We start from the raw sequence: 19377 nt of genomic DNA, 5'->3' as shown, positions 1-19377 counted from the left end.
AATGGATACAAAAGGCCGAATTACACCCACATAAAAAGAGCTTATCGCCTTACGCGTCAAACCGTCACTAACACAAAACGAACACAAAAAGGGCTTTAAAATTGAAATCGAAGCTCCAAATCTCACTTGCCGTCGCCATGGCTATGGCTACCGCTTCTTTTCCTCCGCCGTCGGCCACCGCCGCCTCTGCAACTTCGTCAATTGTGTTCGAGATCGGAAAGTTCAACGCCGTGCTTGAAAAGGTCGAATCGGCTGGATGTTGTTCATCCGGCCGACATCTTCCGGCTCCTCCGCCGAAGCCACTACTAATCGGCCGGCCTTCCGACGCCGGAGAGTTCCCGGTGCTGCTGCTAATCCATGGCTATCTCCTTTACAACACTTTCTACTCTCAGCTCATCCATCAGATCGCCTCTCATGGCTTCATCGTCATCGCCCCTCAGGTTCTCACTTTCCCCCTTCTTCCATTTTTCTTTTTAAATTATTTTCTTAAATTAAATTTTAAATTTTACTTTTCTAATAACTATAAATTATTCTCAAGAGTCTATTTGTTAAGTTAGTTATATATTTAAAATATTTTAATTTTAAAAAATGAATAATTTACATTTTTTATTATGAAATTAAAATTCATCTTAAACTTGCTCTGTTCACAGCTATACTCAGTGGCTGGACCAGATACAAGCGAAGAAATCAAAGCAACAGCCGCCGTAATAAACTGGCTGCCGGAGGGTCTCCGGCAGCATCTCCCCCCGCACGTGAACCCAAACCTAAACAAAATAGCTCTCTCCGGCCACAGCCGCGGCGGAAAAACCTCCTTCGCCTTAGCCCTAGCTCTAGCCGAGCAGAAATCCCCAAAATTATCAGCCTTAATCGGGCTCGATCCAGTGGACGGAACGGGCTCCGGAAAGCAAACCCACCCTCCAGTCCTCAAATACATCCCACAATCCTTCGATTTAGGGGTTCCGGTTCTGGTAATCGGGTCGGGTCTGGGGGAATTGAAGAGGAATCCCCTGTTTCCACCCTGCGCTCCGAAGGGTATCAACCACGAAGAGTTTTTCGAGGAATGTCGGAATCCGGCGCACTATTTTGTGGCGAAGGATTATGGGCATTTGGATTTGCTGGACGATGAAACTGGAGGGCTTAGAGGGAAGGCGAGCTACTGCTTGTGTAAAAATGGGGAATCTAGAGAGCCCATGAGGAGGTTTGTTGGTGGGGCGGTGGTTGCGTTTTTGAAGGCTTATTTGAATGGGGAAGACGGAGATTTGAGAGCCATTGAAGATGGGGATCTCTGCTTGCCTGTTCATCTTCAGACCGTCGAATCTCTTCTCTGAAAAATACCTCACCCCCTGTTTGATATAAATAAATATATACATAGATAATAATTAAATATAGTGTTTTGTAGCCAATCTATATATATATATATATATATATATATATATATATATATATTAATTATGTATTTTTTGCTAGCGGTGGGTTTGAGTTGTTATAAATGGGATCAGAGCCAATACTGGGTGTGCCAATGAGGACGTTGGACATTGAATGGTGTGCCAGTGATGGGTTTGAGTTGTTATAAATGGTATCAGAGCCAATACTGTGTGTCCCAATGAGGACGCTGGACATTAGATGGTGTGCCAGTGAGGATGTTGTGCCTCGAAGGGGGTGAATTGTGAGATTCCACATTGATTGGGGAGGGAAACGAGTGTCAGCGAGAACGCTGAGCCCTGAAGGGGGTGGACGCTTGGTGGTGTGCCAATGAGAATAATGTACCCCGAAGGGGCGTGGATTGTGAGATCCAGAGAGGGAGACGAGTGCTAGCAAGGATGTTGGGCCCTAAAAGAGGTGAATTGTGAGATCCCATCTCGATTGGAGAGGGGAATGAGTGTCAACCAAAACGCTGACCCCTGAAATGGGGTGGAGAGGGAACGAAACACTTGAAAAAAGAAAATTTTAAAGAAGAGAATATTAAATTTAAAAATACTAAATTATATTTAAAATATATAATGAGTATATGTTGTTTTAATAGGCCAATTTAATCTATATATGTCATTTTTTAAAAAATATTAGGCTAAAAAATTTAAAATTTGTGTAGAAACAAAAGAAAATGATAATATTATTTATTTTAGTACAAGCGATGTAGAGCATAGGAATTTAAACATCCAAATGGGCCGGAAGTTCATGTAAAAGCCCAATAGTTATTTCCGACGCCCAGGTAAGCAATCATGTGAGTTCTGTAATTGACCAATTGGGATCGACGAAGGGTTTTTGTCGCCGTCGTCGAGAGGTTTTTGATTCCGGCCAAATCTTTAAGCTTCTTCTCCATGAAAATGTAAGTAATTATTCCTCATTCTTCCTGCAATTTTTTTTCGAACTATTTGATTCTGCGATTTCTTTTTAACAGAGATGTAAATTTACAGTTGCTAACAATTTAGTTGGAAGAATTGTTTGCAGACTAGAGGCCAATGCAGGCGCTCTTACAAATTTCGAGGTGCTCGACTTTTTGAGATCGAAGGGGGCAGCGAAGGATCCAACCAGGGTTCTTGCGAAAGTTGCACCGTCTGAGTACAAGGTTATATAGTTTCTTCCCTTCTTTTTGTGCTGGCCTACGAGTTGTTGTTGCAGGTTTTAATTGGATCCGTTTCCTTTTATTTGTAGGTTTATGATTATTTGAATCAAACTCATGCTTGTAATCAAACGAGAGAAGCTATCATTGAGTTTGTTGACAAGTCTAAAAAGTACGATCTCGCGAAAGCTGAACTTCTCAATATCCTCAATTTGCGACCGATTACCCCGGTTGAGATATTCCCGGTAATTTCCCCCTTTCATGACTGTAATTCTTCCTTAAAATTTTTGTGATCAATTTTTAGATGAATTTTATGTTTTTTGTATGTAGTCTCTGTTCTAAATTCATCTTCCATTTCCCCATATGTGAATAAAGTGACTTTTCGAGGATTGTCAGGAGGGAGTCCCACATCGATTAATTGAAGGGTTAATCATGAGTTTATAAGTATGGAATACATCTCCATTGATATGAGGCCTTTTGGGGAAACCAAAAGACATGAGAGCTTATGTTCAAAGTGGACTATATCATACTATTAGAGAGGTTTCTGATTCTTAACATAGTATCAGAGCCATGCTCTTAACTTAGTCATGTCCATAGAATCTTTAAGTGTCGAACAAAGAAGTTAGTAGCCTCGAAAGTGTAGTCAAAAGTGACTAAATGGCGAACAGAGGATGTACTTTGTTCAAGGGCTCTAGAGAAAAGAGTCGAATTTCAATTAAGAAGAGGCTGTTCGAGGGCTATATAGACCTCAGGGAAAGTTCGAGCAAGGGGAGGCTTTTGAGTGGTGCCTTAAATATTTTTGAATAGTTTTTGTGTTAGGAGGTCAAGGAACTGTGAATGCCATAGAAAGTTTGGTGGACAGAAAAGATCCATAATATTTTAGCTATTTTAATATGAGGCCATCGAATTGCAGTTTTTTTTTTTTTTTTTTTTTTTTTTTTTTGTGTGTTGGAAGAGAATTACGTAGTCTTCGTAGTTTTTCACTTTTCTGTCGACATTACAAAAGCTTTAGATTCCCTGGCTATGGAACACAGTTGTCTGATTCTCACGAACTTGGTGGAGTAGGTGTCAGCAATTGTAGTTAAAATTCAACTATTGTCATCTTCATCAGTGAATCTGTAGTTCTGTAAAGACTGACTTGGGAAGGATTCCTAAAACAGCATTAGGATTTCTGGACTAAGTTTCTACTTGTTCCTTCACAAATGGTATAGTGAAGTTGTTTTTCCTACCAAATCGATGGACCCTCGTGTATAGTTGTTGATACCTTATGTTACCGTTCAAGTCTACCGTTAGCAGATATTTTCTCTTTGGGCTTTCCTTTCTGGACTTTCCCTTAAAGTTTTTAAACGCATATGCTAGGGAAAAATTTCTACATCCTTGTAAAAAAAATGTTTTGTTCTCCTTCTTAACCGATGTGGAAGCTTACCGTATTTGTGTACCCACTTCGTGTATAGTACTAATGAGTTATGATTCATCCTACTAAACATTTTTGTTTTTTTAGTGTTAAGTTTTCTACTTGAGCCTTGAACTTAAAAGACTTTATAAGATACCTCCAAATATTCCACAACTCATGTCAACTAATACTGGGCCATTCTTGGGAGGTAAAATTGTTTTTCAAAATAGCTCCCAAACAAATTCTTATGGGTGCTTTTACCATGGACCTCTTTCTCTGTTGGGAACTTGGGATTCTTTGTGGAAAATGAAAACTTTAATTTGGATGAGTGGTTAAATTATGTAGATTAATGGGGCTCTGTTCCTTTTGTTTCTAGATTATAGAGGACAGTGATGTTCGCATGGGAGATGATGGAATTCAAGAGCTTACAGAGATGGTGGAACAGGTGTTCCCTACACCTCAAACTGAACCAACATCCGAAGCAGCCCCGATGGAAGGTAAAGAGGCCGAAACCATGGCAGAGCAGGAAGAAATTGTTGACGCCGGCCAAGAACCCATGGAAACGACTTGAACCCAGTTCAAAAGTTTAGCGGATGTTGGCAGAAATAGGATTAAATGAGCTTCTTGTGCTTGATTTCCCGAGTTCAAAGGGGCTCTCAAATGTTGGCTTGTAAAAGACATTACTCTGTAATGCATCTTCAAGCCGTAACTCAACTATTCTAATGTACAGACACGGGTTTCAGGTGAAAGATGACACTGAGAAGGACAATTCCCGTAATAGAATGTGAAATAGAAAGCTTTTGAGTGCTAAACAATGACATCTGGGCTTCTTTTTATGACTATTCTTCTGTTTGTTAATAAATATACTCCTAATATTTTAGAGATGGAAGAAGAAGCCGAGATTTTCGTTTCCCGAGGTCACTCCCATCTCCTCAAAGCAAAAGCAGAGACATCACATGCTCTCGACACTGAATTCCTGACAGCAACAATACATGCTCTCATAATTTTAGCGTCACTTATCTCATGCATCAGGTCAGGCGCCCTATACTTCATATTCTCTTTTCTTTACTTTACTTTACTTTTCTCCCTATAATGATTTGCAATTTTTGGTTAATTTACAATTCTAGGCCTCTTCCTTGAGCTGCTTTTGAGATTTTACTATAGTCTTGACTTTTGTTTCATATTAGTAGTAACAAAGGAAAGGCAGCATAACATTTTGTAGTAGTATCTGGCCGTGGTGTCCTTTTTTAGCATTGTTTGATTAGATAATTATTAGACATCAATGACTTCACTTGCTTGGACATGATGATTTGGTTAATAGGTTTACAATTATGTCCTTTGAGAGTTCTTTTAATAGCGTTAATTCATCGTTAGCAGATATTGTCTAGGCTTTCCCTTCTAGACTTCCTCTTAAGATTTTAAAACGTGTCTATTAGAAAGAGATTTTCACACCCTTACGAGGAATGCTTTGTTCCTCTCCAGTCGAGGTGGGGATCTCACAATCCACTCCCTTGGGGGCCCAGCGTTTTCGCTGGCACACCGCTCAATGTCTGGCTAGCCCAAGTCCACCGCTAGGCATATATTGTCCTCTTTGGAATTTTCATTATGGACTTTCCCTCAAGGTTTTAGAATGCGTCTACCATGGAGAGGTTTCTATACCCTTATAAGGAATGTTTCGTTTTCCTTCTCCAACCGATGTGGGATCTCACAATCCACCTCCTTGGGGGCCTAGCGTTCTCGCTGGTACATCGCTTGGTGTCTGGCTAGCTCAAGTCCTCTGTTAGCAGATATTGTCCTCCTCTTTGAGGTTTTCCTTTATGGGCTTCTCCTTGAGGTTTTAAAACGCGTCTACTATGAAGAGATTTCTACATCCTTATAAACAATGTTTCGTTCCTCCTCTCCAACCGACGTCAGATTATTAAGTCATCAAACTCAAGATTTATTAAATGCAAGAGAAGTATCTCTGGTTGAAGAACTTCCTTTCAGAAATCACACCACCCCCATGAAAGTGTGTGAAAATTGTACCCCATGAAAGTGTCTGAAAATTGTCCTTGGCAATGTGGGGGAAGAGAGAGGGTACAAGAAGGAAAGGGTGGAGAATTCGTAGACATAGGGATGGAGAGTCATGGTCTTTGGTCTTGACTGCACCATCAAAAGCCTGCAACACCCACTTCCAAACCTCTCCATCAAATCAACCATCACTTCACCAAAATAAACCCTTTTTTCTCTCAACTTTGAGAACCAAAACCAAAGGGGGAGATGGTGAGGGGAATGGGGCAAATGGCCCCACACCTTTCACATCTTCCTTGTCAACCTGTCTCTTTTCTTTTTGTATTCAAATTCAGTTCATTTCACACTCAAATTCCCTCTTTTTTATCCCTAAAACAACAAGTGGGTCCTCTCTTTGAATGTCTTGTTCTTCCTTTTTCTTCCTCCCTTTCCCAATCCGGCCTTTGTTTCTTTAATCTCAAGGCTAAGGACTCTAAACCAACCCAAAACTCAGCTTGTTTACTGTTATTAAACAAGCATTCCCCCACTATCCCCCTCCTCGACCCTTGCATACTTTTTGCCCCCTTTCCCTAATCAATCCCTTACCTTTTCATCATTGACCATGGCGGACCCATCACTTCAAAAAATGTCGAGGTGGACCTGCAACTATAACAATGTGGAGGTCCAGTATATGAATATTATCTCTTTTTTTAAAGTAGCATCCATACTATTTTGTGAAAATTGTCTTTTCTGATGCCCACCTCTTAGATTATTTTTAAACTTTTTTTTTTCTCTTTTAGTTCATTCGTATATTAATACGAGGTATTAATGGTAAAGGTGTTTTTAAATTTTTTTTAATATATATGTATATTTGAATTTTTAAAAAAAGTTTAGGGTGTTAATGAAAAACTTGAAAGCTTATAGGTATTTTTTTAAATATTTTTTCGAAGTTAAAGGGTATTTTCGAAACATTTGTTTTAAAATTTAGAGGGTATTTTTAAAACCGTTTTGAATGTTCAACGATATTTTTTAATTATAATATTAATTATTTCCATGTGCTAAAAAAAAATAGTAACTATTTTGAACTCTTCAAAGTTTTTAAAATATTATTGAAATTTTTAAAAGTTTATAATTTAGTTGTTTTGGAGAAGAGTATCGAGATTTAATAAAAAGAAATTATTAAGGATTTAATTGTTTATATTGTTTAAAAATTTAATCGAATTAATTTATTACATATTTGAAATTAGGTTGATTAAATTGTTATACAAAAATGGGTAAATGTGAAAGTTTAAGACTAAAGTGTTATTTTTATGTTATTAAACCTTAATTTAATTACAACAATAAGAGGGTAAAATTAATATACATGAATTGGGTTTCTTAATTTTGGAACTATTCTATAAAAATCCTTTCTAATTTAATATAATTGATTACGCCTTTTCCTTTTTGTATTTTTTTAATTTTTGGCGAAAAAATGGTTCGTAAAATGCATGGCCCCACGTGGGTGACAGCAGTGAGAATGGCCCCACGTGAGTGCGGCCACAACTGGCACATGCACGAGGGCCGTAAAATTGGATCGTTAATTTTTAAAAATTCAAGTAATTTAAATATTTCAAGAAGGGTATTTCTGGAATAATGATCACTTTCTTTTTATTTATGCACAGTTTCCCCTTTTAGCATCTTACTATATGTAATAATTTCTATTTCACTGCTCACACATTTTTCTTTTTTTCTTTTTTTTCTTTTTTCTTTTCGTTTTTTTTAGGGTTAAATATGACTTTTCCTTCATCCAATAAATTTATCTCCCTTTCCATTAATGATAAATTAGCCTTTATTTTATTTTATTATTGGCTCGATTTTGTATGGATAAAGTTCGAAAGAGTTGGTGTCGATATCAATTTCCTTTTGCGTACACGTTCACTTTAGTTCGTTCTTTCTTTTCTCTACTGATAGTTCAATTACGAGATTAACTTGTTTGGAAATTATTTACTCGAATAATTTCTAATTAATTTTTTTTTAAGTATGAAAGGTATTGTAAATAGTGATTTCAATGTGAACAGTTTCAAAAACTATAGTGGGAAAACCTCTATCAGAGAATCTTAAACAAAATCGTCCATCTTTGTCCGTAGCGTTTTGGACTGAAATATTCTCCTAACTTAGAAATACCATTTTTTGACACAGGAAATCACGACATGGATTTACAAAACCCAACATCATTCTTAAATGATATTGACGTGATCTATAATATATTGGAGCAGTATCCATGCTAATGTAATAAAACAATTTTCTCGGGTTAAGACATATGCCCTTGATAAAAAAGTTAGAAGTTTGAATCTATTACTCCCGCTCTAATAATCGCTTTGACCTATTACGTATTGCTGTCAACCTCATAGTTTTAAAACACATCTCCTAAGGAGAAATTTTCACACTTTTATAAGGAATGTTCGTTCTCCTTTCCAACCAATATGAGATCTAACAATCCACTCCCCTTGGAGGCCCAACATCATCGTTAGCACACTACCTAGGTCTGACTCTAATACCACTTGTAACCGCACAAGTCCACAGCTAGTAGATATTATCCGCTTTGGCCCATTAGATATAATCGTTAGCCTCGCGATTTTTGAACCCGTCTACTAGAGAGAGGTTTCCACACTCTTATACGGAATGTTTCACTCCCCTCTTCAACCAATATAAGATCTCACGTTCCCGCTCTCCCCAAACGCTCACCAACCCCTTCATCAACTTCCTTTCCCTCTTTCACTCCTCTTGTGCATTAAACCCTCACTACCCTAATTATAGGAATGTGCTAACCCTAATAATATTCCCACCCCTTCACATGCAATGACCCTTTGTTATAGTATTTTCCTATTAATAACTAACAAAAATACTCTCACTTTTTTATGAAAATATATTATTAATGCACCAACGTAAATTTTGTGAATTGCTCGGAAAATTGAGATTAGACGAACACGACTCTTCATAATGGTATGATATTATCCCCTTTGAGAATAAGCTCTCATGGCTTTGCTTTGAGCTTTTCCAAAACTCCCCACACCAGTCAAGGGCCACACCAGTAAAGGGAGTATTCTTTGTTTATAAACTCATGATCATTCTCTAAATTAGGGACGTGGGACTTTTATTGTCCAACATATAAAATCAAAGGGGAAAATATAAAATAATGAGCAATAAAAAAAAATATTGTATTTGTAAAGATCTTAACTTTCTTTCCCAATGCAGTGAAACAAAAATCAATGGCGGATTTGGAGTTCCGATGATACTTACCAGACATTGTAAATAAATAAATAAAAAAATAAATAAAAATATTAAAATCTCCATTGAAGTGACTTCGAGTGGCAAAAATAATGGAAGGAGGAGGAAGAAGAAGAAGAAAGTACGGTGTTTTTGTTACAGAGCTTCGCTAAAAATTTCATGGCAAATAAAGGGAGTTGCCGCATTTGCACCGCCAAGCTTCTGGGTAATACTCCGACGGCAAACTCAGTCCCGGCTGAATTGGGACGTGCACCGCCGTGCACGGCGAGCAACTGCCGCACTTGGATCTACAAATCGGTGGGGACGACCCTAGCCCGCGGAGTCTCCGCCGTGTCACAGCTGGAAACTCTGTTTCCTCTGTTTTTGTAAAACCCAGAAATGGGTTAATTAGAGGAATTGAGTTTAGGGACTTACCGATGGGGGTGGGGCGGGCGGCAATGGCGGAGGCGAGGAGGAGAAGCGCGGCGAGAAGAAGAAGGGTTGGGCGAGGAGGACGGCGGCGGTGGTGGTGGTGGAGGACTACGGCCATCGCCGGCCAGAAACAGAGAGCTGTCATTTCTCAATCCATATGTAAAATTCTCTCTTCTTTTTTGGGTCAAAGGTTTCAAGAAATAAAAGCAAGGGGAGTATTTTTTTTAATTAATTTATTTCTATTAAAAATTTAACTTTATTTCTATTTTTAATATATATATATAACCAAATTTTAAAATAAAAATGAATTTTTTCTTTATGTAAATTTCTTCCCAATCAAGCCGAATCGAGCCACCACAGCTTCGGATAGGAACGACTTCTCCCACGTGCATCAGTCGCCTTCTCGAAGTTGTTTGTCAACCACGTTTTCCTTCCCTTAAAACAATATTCCTCACAAAAAAAAAAAAAAAAAAAAAAAAAACGTTCCTTGAGTTTGTCTAGAGTGTCTCGGGTCAAGTCTAAAGAGTGGACGAAATTGTGTCCATCGAGGGATAACCTACCATCATTGAGAAAGTTGTGTTTTGCTGTACTTATGTTGCGAGTCTCAGAGACTTAGAGAAGATTCGACAGTGGAGTAGTCCTAAGTAGTGTATACTTCTGTAATTCATGATAAGGAGTTAGTGGGTCAAGCGAGTAGTCATCCCAATTTAAGGAACAAGTTTGTGAGATAATTAAAAAAATGTTTCGATGGCAAGAAATGGTTGTGAAGGAATCGGGTAGGGGGTCAAATGTAAATAAGGCAAATATGGGGGTATGATGTGAAAGAAAGATTGAAAGAGGGGCCTTTGAGTGAAATAAGAAGGAATAAGGGCAGTGGTAGAATGGTAAATTTGGAAACTTGGGAGGGCAGTTTGGGATAATGAAAAAAGGATTTTGCAGAATACTGTTCAGGAATAGGGGAGAGGAGAGGGAGGAGGAGACAAACCTCTGAATGCAAATGACCCTACTGTCCTCGTTCGCCCCACCATTCTCGAACGACTCATCCATTCTTTCTTGAAATAATTTGAAACGCTCCGTTTATAAGGCTAACGACTCCATATCATTAAATACACCAAACAGATAAATTAAAATTACTGGTTGAATTTTTAACCGTTAAAATACTAACACATACATACAGCAGTAAATAATATGTATTCATTTTTTTGGAAATCGATTGTTTTAATTCTCGTACGAAATTACTATTAACGAAGCTATCTTCAACAATTACTAAAGACGGTGGCTACATTATGATTATTATACTTAATTAATTTAGATTAAATTACATAAAATTAAAACTTCATATATTAAACGGGTAATTTAAGCAATAATTTACATGGTACTATGATCCTATTTAAATTTGTGTGGGTCCCACTTGCCACGTTGGAAAATATTTTTTTTTTAAAATTAATATTAAAAAATTATTAGATTTTAATGGTAAATGGTAAGTTGAATATAAAGTATTATTAATTAATTTACCAATATATTATATGTTAGATTTTTTTTTTGTATAATTATTATTTACAATGTCATATAATTTATTATATATTATATTATAACTATTTTAATCTAACAAAGAACATAGAATATTATATTTTATTAATAAAAATCTGTATTTTTAAATTTAAAATTTTAAATACGGATACGAGGAATAATAGTTTATTTATTAATGTTAAATTAGAAAGGGAGGGAAATATAATGGGCCTTGTCATTGGTCTGCCCTTTTTTTATTTCTTTATTAATTATTAATTATTAATTATTATTATTATTTTTTAAAATTATTGTTTTGTTTTGAATTGATTAAAATTTAAAAAATTAAGTCAGGTTTTAGAACCGAAAAAGAGTAGGCCATTTTAATAATTATTTAGTTTTTGATTTTATATTTTTAAATATTACGCTTTTGTCTATTCTATTTTTGAGTTGTAAATGCAAAATTTTAAAAATAAAATAAAATAACTATTTTTTTTTTGTTTATTTTCTAAATTTTGGTTTTCTTTTATATATTTATTTTTATTTGGTAACTTTTAAAATATTATATTTTTACCCTCATATTTTAAGTTTATTTTTTATTTGGTCAATAAATTTAAAATATTACATTTTTACGGGCAAAATTTTGCCTATGTATTTATTAATTATAGTTTAATCCATTTTCAATAATCTTTCTACACTATAAAACTTACTTAAAAATTCTATATCATAAACACCTCAATTTAATTAATTAAAAATATAGTAATAGATTTTAACATTTCATTAATATCTTCGCGTAAGTATATTTTTAATTTTTTTATAAAAAATTTGAGAGTGTTTTTGAAATTTTTAAAAATTGAAAAATATTTTTTAACTAGAGTTTTTGAAACAAAATATTTTTAAAAAAATATTAGTTTTTAAAAGTTTAAAAAGTATATTTAAGATAAAAGTAAAAAAGATATTTTTATTAAATTAGCCATTCTTTTTAGGTTAAAATCCAACTTTTGACTTTGACTTTTTTATTGACCATCTCATTAAATATAAGATTAAAATTAAGGGAGGTGTATAATCACATTAACAATATAATTAATTGAGATTAATGATGCACGGAGGACACTTACGTGGCAGTCTAGGGAGAAGCGCAGTTAATTAATTAAATAAAAAAAAAAGAAAAAGAAAAACCATTTCTCTCTACCGTATTGCCGAGACGCCCTTTAATCAAGTTCACAACCACCCCCTTCTTCAATTCCCCTGATTCCGCCTCCAAATTTCCGCCGGCCGTTCTCCGATGATCGTCGCCGCCCTGATTTCCGTCTATTTTCGGTCTTGATTGCAGGTTTTAGGGCGGAGCGCCAACCGGTGTGTCGGTTCTCTGGGATTCCGCGGCAATGAGTGCGGGCGCGGCGACGTTCCCGTCTATACTCGACAAACCCCTCAACCAATTGACGGAGGATGACATTTCGCAGCTCACTCGAGAGGATTGTCGCAAATACCTAAAAGAAAAAGGTTTTTCCCTCTCTCTTCTTCGGTCTTGTAATTTCCATTTTTCTCTCTTTCTTCCCACCATTTTTTCCGGCGCCCCCAAATCACGGAAGCTTCCATTTCTCTTTCCTTTTCTTTTCTTTTCTCCCCCCTCCCGCCGTAGCGGGTTCGGAGGAATGATTGCGATTTTAATTTAATTTATTTTTAATTTGTTGCTTGTCTGCTTACACGTGCTGGGTCAGGAATGCGGCGGCCGTCATGGAACAAATCTCAGGCGATCCAGCAGGTTATTTCTCTCAAAGCACTGCTTGAACCCTGTGATGATTCCGGCGCCAGTGCTCTCAGGAAGGTCGTCGTTTTGCCTCAGGTGAGTTTTGGTTTGACAATTTTGCTTATTGGAGGGTTTTCTTTGATCAATATCTTTTTTCCCGTTTCTTTCTGAGTATATTCATGAATCTTTGTCATAATCATCAGTGCTGTTATTGAATGATGTATGTGTAGGTGAATTCAAATCAAGGCGATTCACCCAAAGAACCGAGTGATGATGCTCAGTTTACAATGTCAGTTGATGAATCTGCGTATAGCAATGTGGAGACTGCAAAATCTACTCCTGAGGATCCACCAGCTGAGCCAGACAACAATGTCACCAGTCCCAGGTTCTGCTACTTCTTCCCTGTGATGTGGATTTGTGGATCATATATGTGTAGCAATTCCTATGCCTGGAAATTGATGTATGTCACGCTGTGTTTCATCTTCTGTCTTGGAAGCTTGTGCAGATTTGCTGTTCTTAAACTCTAAAATAGAAGAGTTACTGAGTATATGTGGTTTCAAAAGTCTTGAATGAACTATATATCCTTGTTTTGGCATTGATCAGTACACTACCCTGCACCCTAAACAAAATTTTGGAGTTTAAAATGTTTGCAGAAGCAAAAAACAGTGAAGCCATGTGGAAGCAATCTGTTATCTTTATTCTATTATGTGCTGGTCAAATTTAGAGTCTTGCTGGAAACAAGTATCTTGAACTATCATGTGAAGTTTGTTATCTTGTGAAGCTATAGGTTTGGTCATATATTTTTGAAATGCAAACATGTGCATAAGGTTGTGGCCATTTCTTGCCTCCTTTCCTTTCTTAAGTCATTGTGAGATCTCACATTGGTTGGAGAGGGGAACGAAGAATTATAGGGTATGGAAACCTCTCCCTAACAGATGCTTTTTAAAAACTTTGAGGGGAAGCCTAAAAGTAAAAACTCAAAGAGGACAATATCTGCTAGAGGTGGGCTTGGGTTGTTACAATCACAGTCCTGCATGGTTGACCCATTGGCATCACTTGATGTATCTATGCTTTAATGGTACTTGAGCTGAAGCTCGATGGCGTACTTGTTAAATCTTGTTTGTGACCGTGTATCATCGAAAATGACAATAATTTGTACTAACTGAGACGAGATGGGAACAAATGTTTTAATGGTTGGCAGAAATCAATACGAAACAAATGGAGTGGATGGCCAAATGACAATTTTCTATTGTGGCAAAGTGAATGTGTATGATGGAGTTCCACCGGATAAGGTTTAAACGCTATCTCTTTTTTGGATTCCTGAAGAATACTTTTCATGGACATGTCTATTTCGGCCCCTCCTGTTCAACATGTTATAATTATCTATGGATTTGCAGGCATGGGCAATCATGCATCTTGCAGCTAGTCCAATTCATGTCCCTCAGAATCATCCCTTGGGTGGAACTGCTGCATGTCAGTCTCCACCACGACCTTTGCAGACTTGCAGTGACAAAGATGACTTTTTTCCTCCTAGTGCTACCATGTATCGAAATGTGCATACAGGTTAGTCTGTGGGTTATATCACTTTTGTTGCAAAATCACTTTTCGTGCTCTGAAAACTTATCCATAGCCTCAACTCCACTTGGCAACTTTTTCTTGGACCATATTTCTGGTGGGTAAATTTGGCAACCACGGGTCTGAAATCTACATTTTGTGGGTAATAGATGGGTCTTGATTGCGACTGTTTTCACTTTCTCCATTAAGCTTCACATTTTTTTACTGAGAACTGCCTCTTAGAGTTTAGAAGGCTTTCAATTTTGTACTGTGAGATCTCACATCGGTTGGAGACGGGAACAAATTATTCGCTATAAGGGTGTGGAAACCTCTTCCTATCAGACACGTTTTAAAACCTTGAGAGGAAGCCCAGAAGGGAAAGCCTAAAGAGGGTTTTAAAACCTTGAGAGGAAGCTAGTGGTGGGCTTGGGTTGGTACAAATGGTATCAGAGCCAGATACCGAACGGTGTGCCAGCGAGGACGTTGGGCCCTCAAGGGGGGTTTGTGAGATCCCACCTCGGTTGGAGAGGGGAACGAAACATTTCTTATAAGGGTGTGGAAACCTCTCTCTAATAGACGCGTTTTAAAATTGTGAGGCTAACGGCGATACGTAACGAGCCAAAGCGGACAATATTTGCTAGCGGTGGGCTTAGGCTGCTACATGTACTCACAATAAAAAATGAAGTTTAGTCATAGTGTTCGTTATTGCCAATTTGAGCATAGCTTAATGAATAAATATACTAATAACCATCTCAAAGGTTGATGACTCGATCCTCCAACTCCACAATTGTTGAACTAATAAAAAGGTAATGGTGGTAGCTATTGAAGTGACAGATTGTATTCTGACTTGACAGAGAAGATGGTCGAGCACCCTCAGCAGCAGCAGCAGCATGTAAAAGGAACCAGTACTCGAGATTCTGGTAATCGTTCTGTTTGCTTGCAATTTTGTTTTTTGCATTGTGAAAATATAAACTCTGCATTTCTCATATTTGTTGTAAAGAATTCTGTACTTTCTCCAAAAATTTGTTGTGATAATTTGTATAAATGTTCAACTATAACCTTTAGTCTCCATGACGTTTCTTTTCCCCCCTTGCCCATGTAAATAACTCACAACTTTCCATAGAAACAGCTGATCTAATCAATATTTTTTCATAAAAACTGTGGAATTTCATATTAGATGTCGAGGGTCAGGCGAGTCGGAAAGTTTCATTACAGAGATATCTTGAAAAGAGAAAAGACAGGTACCTTCGACTAAGTTCGTTCTTCAGTTATAAGTCCATGATGATGATAACCTTTGTCGTCTCGTATCTCATTCGTTCATTTCCCTCCGATCTTTGTGGTTATTTTTCTACAAGGGGAAGGTTAAAGAACAAGAAAAATCCAGAATTGTCTTCTTCTAGCCTGGAAGGTTATATGAACCATCAAATGAGGACGCACATATCCAATAAGAATTTAGGTCAGTTTGCGACAAGCTCTTTATCCCCTACTGGAGTAGCTAAAGCTTTCGTTGGAACAGCTGACAATCAGCCAAAACTTGCATGTTTTCCTGTCGACCTTAATGTCAAAGGTAGAGCTATAGAGCTTTTATATTAGCAGTCAACTTGCATTTTGATTACTCATTAAAACTGGTATTAATCGATTGATTGCTCTCATTGTTCCATCAAATCACTCTCTCAACTTAGCTGTCTATAAATTTGCCAGCATTTTCTAAGAGATTTGAATTTGAACTTGATATCAGTTTTAGGCGTCTCACTTAGCTGATGAATGATAGAATCTGGTTATCAACACTGTTAAAAGAACATAGAGATAATAAAAAGATTGTCTTATGGTATAAAGCTGGGAGCCACTTTTCTGCAGATATCCAGGAGTGCTGAGTTCGACGTCGTTGATGGCATGCTACTCGAAGGATCATCCTTGTGATTGACAAGAACTTGAAAGAATGAAGAGGAGCAAAGTCGAGAAATGGTTATCCGTTGCACGATTTGGCTGAGTTAAGGAGTGTTGTGTAGGCCTTCATGAACCAGTCATATTTTGGAGATCTTGCGTGGGAGAGGTGTCTATATCCAAACGGTATGAGTATCTCGCTCTAGCTGATCAATTTTGTAACTCGGACACGGTGTTACGACCGATGCTAGGATGATTAGGAACTTGTTCATGTTTCTTCTGTTCAAGGCTTATTGAGTTGAGATGATGATGCACTGTTGGAGATGTCCAGCTTTCTCGTGCATTATGTATAAAAAATGTATGCCATCTTTTATGCCCCAAGACCCAAGACCAAGACCCTCTCTCTTTCTGTGTATACCAGATTCAAATTTGTAGCACACAACCAATGCTTCTTTTCAATCATTCACAACCCTCTAACTCTCCATCGTCGTCGTCGTGTTCGATACCGTTCATTCACGTTGGAGTCTAATTTTGTATCTTACATTGGTAGGACATCAACTTATGGCTCTAGATTTAACAGTTTTAAGCCTCTTGCTCTCTATATAAAATAAGATATTGGAGACGTAATGAAAGGGAGGAGCTGCGACATCGTTTGATCATTACAATCTTGTAACAGCTCAAGTCTACCGCTAGTGGATATTGTAATGGCTCAAGCTCACCGTTAGTAGATATTGTCCTCTTTGAGTTTTCCCTTTCGGGCTTCCTCTCAAGGTCTTTAAGATGCTGATGTCTAGAGAAAACAATATCTACTAGCGGTGGGCTTAAGCTCTTACAAATGGTATGAGAGCCAAACATCGGGCAGTGTGCTAGCGAGAACATTGGGCACCTAACCTCTCCTAGTAGACGTGTTTTAAAATCGTGAAGCTGATGGTGATGATATGTAATGGGTCAAAGCGGACAAATATCTATAAACGGTGAGTTTGAGTTGTTACAAATTTTGTAACCTATCAAATAAAGAACTCACCGTTACAAATTTTGTAACCTATCAAATAAAGTATCAAGCCAAGGTGCATGTTAATCTAAAAATAAAGCATTTAATGTAATTGATTTAAAGTAATTGCCCCTTTGAGGGCGAGTGCGACAATTGACATACTTTTAACCCTTACTAAACTAATTATAAAGTCGAGACATATAGCTTAATCATTGAACTATACTTGATGATACATAAAATTTTGTACTATCAAATCATAAAGAATTGGATTTTGAATATATAGTTAAAATATATATTTTACATTTCTTTTAAAAAAAAAAAAATCAAATTTTTGGCATAAAATACAAATCCGCAAGGTTTGTTCTTGGTTGTAAAACTTTTAAAACTCCACGTCACCTACCCGCCACAAGTTGAAAAGAATCTCCAACCGTACACGTGGCAGCACCATTGACATTAATTAAACGAATTAAGTTGATTTTTTTTTTTTTTTTCAACTGACAAGAGTTCCCGTCCCTTGCTCCCTATAAATGTGGAGCTCGGTGGTTCATCGGAGCATACTTTCGACGGGTCAACTCAGTGAGCAAGTTCAGAGAGCGGGTTCAAGAATGGCGATCGAGGTTAGTCCGCTGCATCGAACTGTTCCTTATTGGATATAAACATTGACTCAAAAGATTGATGGATGAAACTAGTCTTTGTGCGGACAATCTGTGTTTGTGCAGGCTTGGTTTATGGATGATAGCAATGAAGACCAGAGGCTTTCTCATCACCGCAACCCTAAAGAGTTCGTCTCCATGGACCAATTGGCAGGTGCACTCCCGTCCTCTTTACCAGAACTTCTGAAGAGACTTTTTGCATTTGAATTGAATTGAATGAATTATCTGCAGAATTAGGAGTGTTGCACTGGAAATTGAACCCTAAGGTATATGAATACGACGAGGAATTGAAGAAAATCAGAGATGATAGGGGATACAATTACGTGGTTTGTGCATATTCACTAATCCATCGGCGTTTTCCATTTCTATCTTTTGGTCACTTTTTTGATGAGTTTTGTTTTGCTTGAGATGTGGTAGGATTTACTTGATATATGTCCAGAGAAACTTGCCAATTATGAAGCGAAGTTGAAGGATTTCTTCACAGAGCACATTCACGCCGATGAGGAAATTCGCTACTGCTTGGATGGAAGTGGTTACTTCGACGTCCGGGACAAGAACGACCGTTGGATTCGAATCTGGATTAAGCCTGGCGATCTTATCATCTTGCCGGCCGGTATCTACCATCGTTTTACTCTGGACACCAATAATTATACAAAGGTAGAATTAAGTATTACAACTTCGAAGATTGTCATTTTAAGGTGTTATCAATACATTACAATATTCATTGTATTATGGATATGATTGGATTATTCGCAGTTAATGAGGCTGTTCCAAGGAGAGCCAATTTGGACACCGTTTAACCGACCACAAGAGCAGCATCCAGCAAGGAAAGAGTACCTCAAGACCTTCACTGAGAAAGCTGGAGTGGCACTCGAGGCTCATTAAGGACTTAAGTATTCTTCTGTACTATGGCATTTAATACAAAGCCATATGGTTAAGCTCAGGTTGTGTATTTCTGGGCATGTCTTAGATTAACTACTGTATGAACTTGGCAACTGCTGTTGAAACTTGATTTAATAAATGTCTGAGCTTTATAGTTATGAATCGATCTTCTCAAATAAATTACAATTTCAACCACTTGGAAAAAATTTCCCCCTTTCGATTTTATTTTCTTTTTGTTTGCTTAGATCACATTTTCTTTTATGTTCAACAGAACCCCCATATTTGTGTTCAGAATTGTTCATTTCATATGATTTGTTTGGTTTAAACTCAATGATGATCCCTTTTCGTTTTCCTCTTGAGCTGGCCCTTAACGGACCTCCTTTCCAACAATTTCTTTGTTAATTCTCTTGGCTGAGTTATTATTATTATTTTTTTTTTGGCTTAATTCCAAGGAATCTTGCATGAGCATGGAAGTATTCTGTGGCTGTGGTTGAATGAAAATTACTAGCAGCAATAAGACGTAGGACCTTATTTCTA

General features: G+C 37.3%; 4 protein-coding genes across 7 annotated transcripts; all 4 read left to right on the top strand.

The window, feature by feature from the left end:
* CLH2 (chlorophyllase 2) lies at positions 1 to 1425 on the top strand. Its single transcript, XM_023692884.2, has 2 exons — positions 1 to 440; positions 651 to 1425. The coding sequence occupies exons 1-2, from the start codon at positions 138 to 140 to the stop codon at positions 1326 to 1328; spliced, it is 981 nt and encodes a 326-aa protein (XP_023548652.2). The 5' UTR covers positions 1 to 137; the 3' UTR covers positions 1329 to 1425.
* A 729-nt stretch (positions 1426 to 2154) lies between these two features.
* On the top strand, positions 2155 to 4837 carry LOC111807313 (uncharacterized). The gene is made up of 4 exons (XM_023692981.2): positions 2155 to 2326; positions 2449 to 2566; positions 2653 to 2805; positions 4330 to 4837. Exons 1-4 carry the CDS (start codon positions 2319 to 2321, stop codon positions 4522 to 4524), a joined length of 474 nt encoding a protein of 157 aa, XP_023548749.1. The 5' UTR covers positions 2155 to 2318; the 3' UTR covers positions 4525 to 4837.
* Positions 4838 to 12318: 7481 nt separating this feature from the next.
* Positions 12319 to 16776, top strand: LOC111806753 (protein TIFY 4B). Of its 4 annotated transcripts, none has more exons than XM_087129471.1 (9): positions 12319 to 12629; positions 12848 to 12972; positions 13107 to 13261; positions 14078 to 14168; positions 14274 to 14439; positions 15285 to 15350; positions 15608 to 15671; positions 15792 to 15886; positions 16288 to 16776. In XM_087129471.1, the coding sequence occupies exons 1-9, from the start codon at positions 12512 to 12514 to the stop codon at positions 16302 to 16304; spliced, it is 897 nt and encodes a 298-aa protein (XP_086985597.1). In that variant the 5' UTR covers positions 12319 to 12511; the 3' UTR covers positions 16305 to 16776. The 4 variants fall into 4 exon arrangements, with proteins under 4 accessions (XP_086985597.1, XP_023547961.2, XP_086985596.1 ...); XM_023692193.2 differs by having other exon boundaries at positions 15786 to 15886; XM_087129470.1 differs by having other exon boundaries at positions 12320 to 12629; positions 15792 to 15997.
* Positions 16777 to 17793: 1017 nt separating this feature from the next.
* Positions 17794 to 18998, top strand: ARD4 (RmlC-like cupins superfamily protein). Its single transcript, XM_023692194.2, has 5 exons — positions 17794 to 17922; positions 18025 to 18112; positions 18190 to 18284; positions 18376 to 18615; positions 18715 to 18998. Exons 1-5 carry the CDS (start codon positions 17833 to 17835, stop codon positions 18841 to 18843), a joined length of 642 nt encoding a protein of 213 aa, XP_023547962.2. The 5' UTR covers positions 17794 to 17832; the 3' UTR covers positions 18844 to 18998.
* Positions 18999 to 19377: the final 379 nt, after the last annotated feature.

Source organism: Cucurbita pepo, chromosome 12 (assembly GCF_057944985.1).
Source record: "Cucurbita pepo subsp. pepo isolate OVF chromosome 12, ASM5794498v1, whole genome shotgun sequence".
NCBI lineage: Eukaryota > Viridiplantae > Streptophyta > Magnoliopsida > Cucurbitales > Cucurbitaceae > Cucurbita > Cucurbita pepo.
The sequence above is the reverse complement of the archived record's forward strand: the minus strand, read 5'-3'. Positions and strand labels throughout refer to the sequence as shown.

Excerpts from the sequence above, each read along its gene's own strand:
- LOC111806753 (XM_023692192.2), top strand. The coding sequence starts at position 12,512 with ATGAGTGCGGGCGCGGCGACGTTCCCGTCTATACTCGACAAACCCCTC. Across the intron at positions 13,262-14,077 it reads AACAATGTCACCAGTCCCAG|AAATCAATACGAAACAAATG; the intron begins GTTCTGCTACTT and ends AATGGTTGGCAG. Across the intron at positions 14,169-14,273 it reads ATGGAGTTCCACCGGATAAG|GCATGGGCAATCATGCATCT; the intron begins GTTTAAACGCTA and ends ATGGATTTGCAG.
- LOC111807313 (XM_023692981.2), top strand. Across the intron at positions 2,567-2,652 it reads TTGCACCGTCTGAGTACAAG|GTTTATGATTATTTGAATCA; the intron begins GTTATATAGTTT and ends TTTTATTTGTAG. Across the intron at positions 2,806-4,329 it reads CCCCGGTTGAGATATTCCCG|ATTATAGAGGACAGTGATGT; the intron begins GTAATTTCCCCC and ends TTTTGTTTCTAG.
- CLH2 (XM_023692884.2), top strand. The coding sequence starts at position 138 with ATGGCTATGGCTACCGCTTCTTTTCCTCCGCCGTCGGCCACCGCCGCC. Across the intron at positions 441-650 it reads TCATCGTCATCGCCCCTCAG|CTATACTCAGTGGCTGGACC; the intron begins GTTCTCACTTTC and ends CTCTGTTCACAG.
- ARD4 (XM_023692194.2), top strand. The coding sequence starts at position 17,833 with ATGTGGAGCTCGGTGGTTCATCGGAGCATACTTTCGACGGGTCAACTC. Across the intron at positions 17,923-18,024 it reads GTTCAAGAATGGCGATCGAG|GCTTGGTTTATGGATGATAG; the intron begins GTTAGTCCGCTG and ends GTGTTTGTGCAG. Across the intron at positions 18,113-18,189 it reads CTCCATGGACCAATTGGCAG|AATTAGGAGTGTTGCACTGG; the intron begins GTGCACTCCCGT and ends AATTATCTGCAG.